General features: G+C 37.2%; 1 protein-coding gene across 1 annotated transcript in view; it reads left to right on the top strand.

Annotated features, from left to right (window-relative positions):
• Window positions 1-11561, top strand: part of EZH2 (enhancer of zeste 2 polycomb repressive complex 2 subunit) — a gene marked incomplete at its 5' end in the record, with an annotated part of 21181 nt that overhangs the window by 526 nt on the left and 9094 nt on the right. The window contains 6 exons of the mRNA XM_010179768.1: window positions 183-285; window positions 899-1062; window positions 7061-7152; window positions 7989-8229; window positions 8559-8728; window positions 9105-9199. Coding sequence (XP_010178070.1) covers window positions 183-285; window positions 899-1062; window positions 7061-7152; window positions 7989-8229; window positions 8559-8728; window positions 9105-9199 — 865 coding nt within the window. The remainder of the gene's footprint in view (window positions 1-182; window positions 286-898; window positions 1063-7060; window positions 7153-7988; window positions 8230-8558; window positions 8729-9104; window positions 9200-11561) is intronic.

Raw genomic sequence — 11561 nt, 5'->3', positions numbered from 1 at the left:
AGCAGGAAAGATCACTTAATGCAGTTTAAATTGTCTGTAATTTAGAAATAAAAACCTTTGCTCCTTTGTTTTTTTACTAGGATTTTTGAGATTTCACCTCATTCTCTGAACACCTTCTTGAAGTAGCAAAGGAGCAGAAATATAATTTTTTTTGTTTTCCAAATTTTTTGCTTCCTTGACAGAGAAAGAAAGCCACCCACCTCGGAGATTTCCTTCTGACAAGATATTTGAAGCCATTTCCTCAATGTTTCCAGACAAGGGTACAGCAGAAGAATTAAAAGAGAAGTAAGAAAGTATTTCTTAAGATGCGTTACTGTGTTGCATTATGAAACAAAGATTCCTTCACTTGGCTAAATAATTTTTGATTAGGAATGGGCACCCTTGCAGCTTAGTTCTGTGGCAGTTATACAACTTCTGCATGTGATTCTTGAAGGGAATTGGCTATTCTCACCAACTGTCAAACAATACCAGCCTTCCTTTCAAACTATTGACAAGTAGGTGCTTGCATGTGGTTTTTCTGAGGTGACAAAGTAAAAACTTCTGTTAAGGAAAAAAAAGTCTCCTTTTTGGAGTTACTGAGTAATATATATGAGGAGATGATGGTGCAGAAAACAAATGCATTTTTCCCAGCCAATTTTATATCAATTTTATGTTTGTATTAATGAGTATGGAATTAATAAGTTGTCACATTACTGACAGATTGTTTTTGTAGCTGGCACATATTTTTAAAATATTGCTAATTTGTCACTGAAAATGTAGAGGGGTACTGCAATAAAAAATTTGTTGTTGTTGCTGCTGCTGTTGTAGTTATTTATTGTTGTTGCTGTTGTTGTAGTTATTTGTTGTTGTTGTTGTTATTATTATTATTTCTGAACAAATAACTTCTCTTTCTTTTAAGATACAAAGAACTCACTGAGCAGCAGCTTCCTGGAGCTCTTCCTCCTGAATGCACACCAAACATAGATGGACCAAATGCTAAATCTGTTCAGAGGGAGCAAAGCCTGCACTCTTTTCATACACTCTTTTGTAGGCGCTGTTTTAAATATGATTGCTTCTTGCATCGTAAGTACAATTATAGTGGACTTTTGTATCTCTAAGTTTTTGCAAGTCAGGAACCTTCAAAGTACCATAAGATGCAATACAGAAGGAATGAAAGAGAAGGAAAAATAAAAGCACTACTATCACTAAAGTTTATGAAAACAACTTGTCCATGCTGACATTATATTGCAGTGAAAACTATACCTCAAAATCCTGAATGCACCTATTTGGGGTAGTTTGTTATCCTTTTTGCATTTAGGACTTTATATAGAATTCCTGGCTTGGACCAACCTGTAATGTTACTTCTCTTTTTATAGTCTTCAAGAAAACGGCATTGTTTTCTACTACTGTTTCTGTGTCACACTTTTTCAGTTTGTGCATGGAGAATGGAATATATTGCTTCATTAAAAATCCCTGGTTGCTCATCGGACTTGCTTCATTTTCCGGCATGGAGAATGAATACCCATGAACAGTTTTATCTTTTATTCTCCTGGGTTATGTTCTAGCCATTTTACTTGCTCCTGGTGATTTGAAGGAGAATTGTTTCAGACAGTTGAGTTTTAGAAACTGTGACATCCTTTCTACTGAACTGCTTTTATGTTGCCCCATTCTTTGGTGGGATGGAGCATTAGCAATGCCATTAGTTTCCATTTGCAAAGTGTGAAGAATAAGAGATTCTGAAGTGCTGCATGGGACAATTCTTTCTCTGAGAATGGAGTCAAATGTAAAGAGGAACCTAGCAGTCAAATATGAAGTGGTTTCGACTTGTAGTTGAATACTGTGATGCCTTCTATTTCAAATTAATTTCTTCTTTTGACTTAACTGTTCATTTGCATGTTCCACTAATTGTGCATGCACGTTCATTTGGAAATCTTTGTGCTTTGTCAGCAGCTCCTCATCCAGCGCACGTGCTATCTGCCTGTATTTGTACTTCATGCTGAGGGCTTTACACAGTGCTGCTGCTTTTTAGTATCCCTTAGTTGCCTTTCAGTTTGTGGAGGAACTGGAGTTGTTCTCAGATGGTGCAGGGGGGAAAGCTTTTCCTGTTCCTAGTTTCTTTAGTATTTGTGGATTTTGGAGTTAGGTCTGTTAGTTTCACTTTCTCCTTGCATTCTGTTTGCAGGCCTTGCTTGAAAATACAGAGAAAGAAGCTCTTGTTTCTGAATAATGTTGAAGAACAATAAGTTTCTGGAGCTATACCTACTGCCTTGAACAGCTAGCTTCAACACAGTGTGCTTTGTGAAGCTGTAGTATCTGTTTAGAAGTATCTTAGTGACCTGGATGACTCATTCCAATAAGTGCTGTTTGCAGCCTTAGTCTGTAAGACAGGGAAATGAAGCTGTGTGCTACCTCTTGGCAAAGCCATTCGCCTGGCAGTGGTTTTATGAGTTCTTGACACTTTCAATAGTCTAGCAGAGAGACTGAGTGCCAGTCTAGGTTTACTGCTTCAAAAGGATTTTGTTTTTGAAGTCAACAAGAAAGCATTGTCCAGACATAGTGAGAACAAACGTTTCCTGGTATCACCCCAGAAAATTTTAGGTACTTCTGCAGTGGTGGTTTTAGGCCATTTTTCTCACTGATTTTATAAACTTGTAGGAGTTTACCAGTGAAGATACAGGCTCCTTTAAAATACACATATATTTAATTACTTGCATAGTTTATATAGGTTTGCCTTTCATAGTAATTTTTGCAGATTGTCATTAGTAGAACTGAAAGGATCCACAGATCACATTTTGGTACAAGTCAGTATGCTTTCCAAAGTGGTGTATGTCCAAGGCTTCAAACCATGCCTTGTATTTAAAAAGGCCCACACTTGAAGTCTTCTCTTCAGGTTTTCAGTGCCATAGCAAAAGGAAGGAAGAATAACACTTCCACTGTGGAGACATTCAAGATGTACCTTTGTGTCAAGGGCAGAGTGTGACATTACCGGTTATGATGATGCTTTTCATGACAGCTAACACAGCAAATACATTGTCACTGATTAAAAATATATTTGAAACTTGATTGTTGCAAAGAGATTTCTTAAGGCTTGATTTACACATTCACTGTGTAGCTGCTGGTCTGGACACTGAATGTAGTAAACTGATGCTTCAGTCACCATTCCCTGAAGACATACCCAAATCCCATCTTTACAATGACTGGTCACTGCTTTGGATGCATTGCTTCCTGCTGCTTTTGTCGGTAGTAGCACCAAAGAAAGAGGATTGGTTTCTGTCTGTCTGCATGTCTGTCTGTCTGCGTGTTTGTCAGGTGCTAGGAATTTATCTGTTAAATATGGAGAGTCAGTTGTATGACCTCTTCACTTTCTGTGAAGTTTTAAGACTATTGATCAAAATCCACCAGATGCATTGCTGGGAATAAGTAACTCGTCAAAAAATGAGTCTACCCTGGTCATTGGAAGGCTGCCCTAGCAATTTTCAGTGTCTCTGCGACAGTTTAACTTTTAAAAAAAAATTTATAACATTTCTACTGGCACCCTAATCAGTTGCCTCTACGTTCTACTTCATACAGTCGCCAAGCACTACAGAATTATGTTCTGGCTACTGCAGATGACGGTTTGGATGAATTGCCTTACTAACATGGTGGGCTACAGTGATCAGATTTGTACTTGGAAAGGTACAAATCTCTGGGGAAGGCATAGAGAATTAAAAAAACTACAGAAATTATGTTAGATCTGGTTTTGATTTTGTAATTCCCCCTCTTAGTTCTGTTTTTGTTCAGATTAGCCTTATTTTATGTAGTTTCAGATCTTTATTCTAGAACACATGAGTTAAATATTGAAAAAGTTATCATTAGATCTTTAACATGTCAAGTCCCCTTGACGACCTGGCAATCCCTTTATGTGCAGGTGATGACATTACTGAAAAAACTTGTGTACCGACTTCATTTGCTGACAGCAAGGAATTATGCCTAAATGTCTGGACTAACAAAGACTTTAGAAGAAGGAAAAATATCAGGTAGGGAGAATTTCCCAAATAGCTTGACTGTGAAGCAGATGTACATCTCAGGCTAAACTATTGCCTGTGTACTTTCATATGATGAAAAATCTGAGAATTGAGCCCATTGGGGATCAGACATTTACTAAGTCTTAAAGACAGAAAACATGTTCAATGAAGCAGGTTTAGAATGGCTTTCTTAAGGAAATTATTGAGGAAATATGCAGTTTAGTTATTTAGGAAATTCTGCAAAGTAGTCTTTAATTTTGAGGGGGAAAAAAGTATTTATATTTGCAAGATTCATAATACGGCTATGCAAACAGTTTTATTCTTGTCCTGGCTCTTGATTTGTAACAAGCCTCCCAAAAACTTACCTCACAGCAGCGATGGTAGTTCTGACCATGGTTGTCAGTAACATACTGTGTTGAGTGTTTCTGAAATAGTGGAATACAAGATGTGATTCTAGTATTATGTATCAGTTATAGCACATTTTTGAGGTCTTGCTGGTTTAAAAAGTCAAACGTTGATTTGTTTCCCTGTATGACAAACCAGACATTTCTTTACTGTCTAAAGGAGAACATTTTTTTAAAAAGAATAAGCACTTATTTTAGGACCTCACACAGATCAGCTTTAGAGAGATGTTTGCATCTGCAAGTGACATGTAAAAAGAACTCTTTTGATTCCTGCACATTGCAGTATGGATCATGGCTTGTAGAAGTGTTACTATTCTTTGCATTGTTGCAAAATTATTTTCATTGTGGGATGAAAAGAGGATAAAACAATTAAACCCCTGAATGAAGGAAATGGCTTACTGTGCAACTTTAACGATTCAGTGTTGAAAAATGTGGGATTTTTTCCCTCCAATTTTGGATGAGAGGTTCCCATTTTCTCATGGTTTCTTAAAGGGTGGAATAACTCAGCATTAAATTGCAAGGCTTCTTTGTTGATTAACATGTCTTTACTGAAGGTATGAACAATTCAAGGATATGTGAAGTGCGTGAGAAGTGACAATACCACACAGAAGCTTTTAACTGGAATGCGGGGAAGAAAGAATGCTAGTGGCAACAATGTGCATGAATTACATTCCTGTACTTACTTGTAAATATTTTTTAAGGATCTATATATCCATATGTGGAAAAAAGCATCTTTGTTTCCAGATTTATAAAATGTAATATATTTCTCTGGGGAGAAATATTTATTTTGTTTGAACCTTTTTAAGAGAACCTCGGAAGAATACATTGGTTCCCTGAAGTGCCCATGTGCTGCTGACGTTAATATAGGCATGAAATGATAGAATTTGTGGTTTGATTTCCAGCACGCCTTCCCTTATGGGAAGGGAGCTTGAAGTGATGGTTCCAAGAGAGAGTGGTTTCATCAGAGAAGTTCCCTTAAGAAGTGCTCACCACCACTGGTCACCCTTGCCACTGGTGCCACAATAAGTGCTCGTGGGGCTATGCTGCAGACCAGAACACTGAAATGAGATTTGCTTTGCAAAACCTTGTCCATGAAGGCGTATTTGAGCTCTCCCTACACCCTTTAAAAAGGGAGGAACTGCACTTTGGAAATTCAGTCTTGAAAGCATAGTGGACTATGGTAAAGAGAAACCTCTTGCACAAATAAGATAAGTGGAAAAGTCTAGGATGGTGGCTTCTTGAAAGAGAAAGATGTCTGTGGTATTGGTACAGAACAGCCCTTATGGATTAATATGGGTAAGGAGGGAGGGATTTCTTTTTTCAGTTTGAACATTAGCACTTTTTATTCACTGAATGTTGAAAAACTTACTTAAGTTACAGTTGCCTAACTGAAAGTGTGGTGTAACTGCAGCATAAGTGCTTTTACAGTGCTTGGGAATCATGTATTTTCAGACACGTGTCTTTTATAGGCTTTCATGGACTGTTAGCTAGCTCTGAGTGTGGTTGGTTTTTTTATTTGTTTGAGGGGTTTTTTGGTTATTTTTTTGTAAGCCAAGTGTATTCTCCATTTTTGCTTTATGCAGTTATATATGCCACTGTTAGCACATTTGGTGGGGGGGGAATATTCAGTAAATCTATCCATCTATATTAAAACAAAAAAAATTTCTGCAGAAAACTAAAGATGGTATTTCAGAAAGCTCCTAATATAATCTGGGAACATGAGCATATGAGCTCTGGTGAGAGACCAGCTGCACATTTTCCAGGCTTCAATTAAGTGAGGAATATGGAAGAGTTCCCAAGACTTCCAGCAAAACCAGGAAAGTCAGTCTCTGGAAGCATCCTACTGGGAGGCAGAGATTGCACGAGGGAGGAGCTGGTAGAGATGAGCTCTGGTAAAGGGAATGGGGAGGAAATTGTACCATCGTGTTCTAGAAGTGCTCATGTTGCATCTGCATTGTACCCAGTTCTGCTCCATTTGGAGTCACCTTTCTGCAACTTAGGGCTATACAGAGCCCATGGGATAAGTGAGCAGGCTCTTCTCTGCAAGTCGCAGACTTGAGTTGGTTGTTCTGATCCATAGAGACTTAATTTTTAACCCTGCCGCTGGGATATAGGAACTGAATTCTTACCACCTCTCAGCTTAGTTGGAGTGCTGATAAACTAAAAGTGCTTGTGTTGTTCTTACTACCAAAAATAAAAAGTGGGTCTGTTACCTTTCCAAAGTTTGTGGGGTTGGATTTTTTTTGACAAGAAATTGAACACCTGAATCTTACAGACTGAGAGAGAGGTGATCATGCATTACTAGAAGCCCTGAATAATTCTGTTTAATATGGCAACAGAAGTAAAGTTTGTTCTGTGTATTGGGAAAGGAGATATAGGAAGTCTTCATTGATGCGTGAAATAAATGTAATGATTGTCTTCACTGATGTAAATGGGCGTATGCAAAACTTACCAGTTTGCTGCCTCCATGTATTTAAGTGGTAAGTCAAATGTCACTAAATAGGGTTCATTTTGCATTTTTTTTGGCTGGTTGTTTTTTCCATTTGTTATCTTTTTTTATTCTAGTTTTGGTAAAGTCTTGGTAAACCTTGTGTTTTGGATACCATTTGAGGTTATATATTTAATGTAGTTTTTGGTATTAAAGCTTACAAATATGACGTTTTGTTTCAACAGCATTCCACGCAACTCCTAATACTTATAAGCGAAAGAATACAGAAACAGCATTAGATAATAAGCCTTGTGGACCGCACTGTTATCAACATCTGGTAAGAGAATTTGAAACGTTAGAATTCACTGGAGCAGTGCTAGTTGCGGTATAACAAGCTGCACTTAGTGTAAGGACGTGCTGGATCTATGATAGCGCAGATACTTGTGGGCCACTTGCAGTCAAGTGTGTTACCTTCAGTTTGTGCAAAAGAAAAGAGTTAACTTCCAATCTTATATCAAAACTATCAAAACTATATATCAACTAAAAATTTTGAGGTTGTCTTAGTTTGCTGAAGGTGGGTTCCATCCAGTAATTCTGCTCTCAAGAAACAATAGGATGGAAATTAATAAACAGAAATCCTTAGTGATATAATTTCAGATCTCTCAAATCTCTCTCATACTTTCCCTAATTTTTTTAGTATGAGAAACCATGCAATTTTCCAATCTAAAAACTTGCTAAGCATTGTCATACCCCTTTCCACTAGAAAACAAATTACCAGTGATTCCATTTTAAAAAATGCAAAATGCATATTGTTTAGGTGCCATGTGCAAGGAGAGTTCTCCTATTGTGAAGGGTATTCTCTGTGGGAAATTCTCATTTTTCCTGTCGCCTAGGAAAATGGAAACTTACTATTGAATTATTTTTCACTTGACAGCCAAAATGAAAGTGGAATATATGACATAAATGCTTTGTAAAGGTAGCATCAAAAGTATTTGTTTCTGGTTAGAGTACATTTTAATGAAATTTGTGTGTACATGGTTAAGTTGTAGAACAATGCATTAGTTGTAGAATAAGTTGTTCGCATAGTCTACTTATGCAAGTAGACCATGTTCAGCCCCAGCCCCTGACCACACTACAATTTTCAGTAAAAGAATTGGAATGTTTTGTGTTTAGGAAGGTGCAAAGGAGTTTGCAGCTGCCTTGACTGCTGAGCGTATAAAGACACCGCCAAAACGCCCAGGTGGCCGCCGGAGGGGAAGACTTCCAAACAACACCAGCAGGCCCAGCACACCGACAATAAATGTGTTGGAATCAAAGGACACAGATAGCGATAGAGAAGCTGGAACTGAAACTGGAGGAGAAAACAACGATAAAGAAGAAGAAGAAAAGAAAGATGAAACATCCAGTTCTTCCGGTAGGGTGCTCAATGCTGCTTTATTCACTTAGCTGCTGTGCTTGAAAGCATAAAGCCAAGTTGAGTCACACAATGTTAGAAACCATTTCTAGATTGTCTTGATTTATATGTAGAGGTGAGATCATGTCATTTCAATAGCTACTCTTACCTAATTTTTAATTTCTTTTCAAACTATGTGAAAAGTGCTGTTTTGTTGTGGCACTTGGATTAGAAAACAACAGCAGCAATCTGGGATATTTTTAACTACAGTTAATTTTACTTTTTTAAGGGCTTTGTAGATTTTTGAAACATAGCTTTACATTGACCCATACTCTCTCTATTTATTACAGAAGCGAATTCTAGGTGTCAAACACCGATAAAGATGAAGCCAAATATTGAGCCTCCGGAGAATGTGGAATGGAGTGGTGCAGAAGCCTCAATGTTTAGAGTTCTTATTGGTACCTACTATGACAATTTTTGTGCAATTGCCAGACTGATTGGGACCAAGACGTGCAGGCAGGTAAGAAGGGAAACTACTTACTAAGGATGATAGCGTTTTACTTTTAAAACCGAAGTATAGAAATACTAGTATTAATTACTAAAAGAGAAAATTAGTTCATTTTCTTGGTTTTCTCAAGAATGCTATGATCCAGAATTCATGCCACAGATATATAAAAGTTAGTTTTAAAACTGTTTTTAAATTAAATTTGCAGGTTTAAATTATACTGTCTGTTCTTAAATGACAAAAATAATCAGCTTTAAATGTTTTGAAAAGAGACTATGACTGGATATAATCTGTAAGTTGTTGGTTGGAGGAAATCGTACTAAGTTAGAAAATGAGAAACTTTCTACTAGTGAGAGATTTATCGTGGATGTATTATGGTATCTCTTGTTAGGTGTATGAGTTTAGAGTAAAGGAATCTAGTATTATTGCTCCAGTCCCTGCTGAAGATGTTGATACTCCTCCCAGAAAGAAGAAAAGGAAACACAGGTAAATCTGTTACTAAATAACCTTAGCATAACAATAAATTGGACATAACAGGGGTTCAGAACAGAAAGTATTTTGGAGGAAACGCCATGCAACTCTTTCTAAAACAAAATTGGCAGCAATAACACAAAATGGTGGTTTGGTTTGAGACAAATTAGTACCACAATAGCAAGTATAACCCTTCTTGCCCTCTTCCTTTTTTTTAAGCTCTTTAACAGCCAGATTCTTGTCAGCAGATTCTTGTAGGTGTATTGCTGCAAGTAATCAAACTAAGCTTAGATTAGAAATACTCTACACAGCTGGTTATTCAGGACACTGTGGTATAATTTTGTTTGTAGCAATAAATGTTACACTTACAAGCATTATAATGAGATTCAATCGTGATTATATGGTATTTTGTAAATTAAAACTCGTAAGTTTTTTGTGGTGAAGTGTATTCCATTAAGATTCAGATGCTTAGTAAGCAAAAATGTAGAAGCAAACTCGTTGGATTACCCTGTTTTTCTTTGAGAAACTATTCCTTTGTAGCACCCCAGTTTCTTTATCAACTAGAACTTAACCAAAGATCCAGGTGAACAAGTCATTATTGAAAGTGAAGCTGCAATGAAGAACGAAATCAAGCCTTTTGCCAGAGCCACAAAGTCCATCTTGAAACATTTTCTGTTGAAATTGTAAACTTGGTGACTGCTGTCAGTGAAATGCATGTTTCTTTGTTGAAAATCCTGAGATCTGAAAAATATGACTTTGCACTGATTATTTTTATTCCCAGGTATAAGAACATAAGAGATAAAAAGCTGACTGAAAATTAGCAAAAACATTTATTTCTGCAAGCAATAAGTATAGTGTTTCCCATAAAGTTTCCTATTTCTGCCCTTACCTTTCCTTATTTCCCCCCAAGTTTGTTCTTCTAGTTCTTGTCCCATCATTTCTTCTTGCCTCTGTCCTAGCTTGTCTGAGTATATTTATTATTTCCAGGCTCAGTGAAATTCCTGATACTGGCTTAAAGCTACTGTTGACGTGGAGTCGAATGTTTCTGCTTTGTAGCATAAAGGCAGCCGATGTGAGCTAGGAAAAGATTCAGTGGGCATCTGGAAGAGAGTCTCTATTCTGAGCCAAACCTATTGATTTAATGCTCTTGGCACAGCTTTCAAGTTATGGGACGTTTGGTGGGCTTGGCTGTTTAAACCTAGATTTCTAAGCCACAGCACGTGTTTGGAATTAGCTTGCTTTCAGATACGTGTAAATCACTATAAAAATAGTGCCTCTACATCTATTTGAAAAGTGCAACTGAAAGTCTTAAATATATTTTCAAGCTGAAATGGATTGTATAGTTAGCAGGTTGACATAGGTTTGGAGGAGTTTTGAGACTTTTTTTTTGATGATTTTTTTTTCTTCCTCTTGAATAAATTAAAAGCACATACCATTATGTGGGGTTTCTTGATGTTAGTTTGTTCTTATTAGTTGCCAGTATAAAAACTTCTACACTCACAATTTAGTTTTGAAGTGCCTTTGAATTCTTTTAACTCTCGTTGAAGGAAGGAGATAACTTTTTTACATTTGATTTCACGGAGTATGTGGCAATCAAGCTGTCTCCATTCTTCTATGTGCAGTAGCCTTTTAATAAAGGACAACCTTTTAGGCCACCTATGGACTGCTGTAATCTGCACTGTCTATAGATGTTTCACAGCTGGCAGTTGGGAAAACCATCTGCAAGTCGTTCTCTGTTTAAGTTTCTGAGTTGAGTTTAATCACCCGTAGAGTAAATCCAGTCCTAGAGCCAGGAAAGACCTTCTTGTCCTGTTTGCACTTTTCCGTTGCAGGGACCTGCAGGTTTTCCATGTGTATGTGTGGCAGAGACAGCCTTTGAGTCAAAACACTGAAGAGAGGAGCAGCAGCAGAAGGCTGATTTTAATGGCCTCTTCCAACTGATTTGATAGCAGACTTCACCTATTTCCTGTGTGATCTTGGTGTACCCCTGTATAGGCATTCTGAGCAACTAACTGGCTAGACTACACCCTGCTTGGATAGTAAAAGATATTCTCTCTCTCCTTCCCCTGTAATTTTTAATAGATAGCTATAGTAAGACTTATCAGTGAGAGGACAAAGCTTTCTATATAGTTGTTTTCTGGAGAGCCCACTAAGTGTCAGAGCCTGTCCTATGTACCAGATTAACTTGTCGACGTTTGTGAAAAATCTGCTTTGCTGTAGAAGAAATTACTTTGCATAGAAGCCAGTAGAAAAGTCTAAACCAAGAAAGAATTCAGAAAATGATGAATGTTTGATGGAGAGAAAGGGCTTCAGTACTGTTTATTCTTTTATGTGTATATTTTCTTTCATTGCTGGGCGATAAATTGTATTTTCTTTA

The sequence above is a fragment of the Mesitornis unicolor genome, unplaced genomic scaffold (genome assembly GCF_000695765.1).
Source record: "Mesitornis unicolor isolate BGI_N332 unplaced genomic scaffold, ASM69576v1 scaffold46372, whole genome shotgun sequence".
Taxonomy (NCBI): domain Eukaryota; kingdom Metazoa; phylum Chordata; class Aves; order Mesitornithiformes; family Mesitornithidae; genus Mesitornis; species Mesitornis unicolor.
The sequence above is the reverse complement of the archived record's forward strand: the minus strand, read 5'-3'. Positions and strand labels throughout refer to the sequence as shown.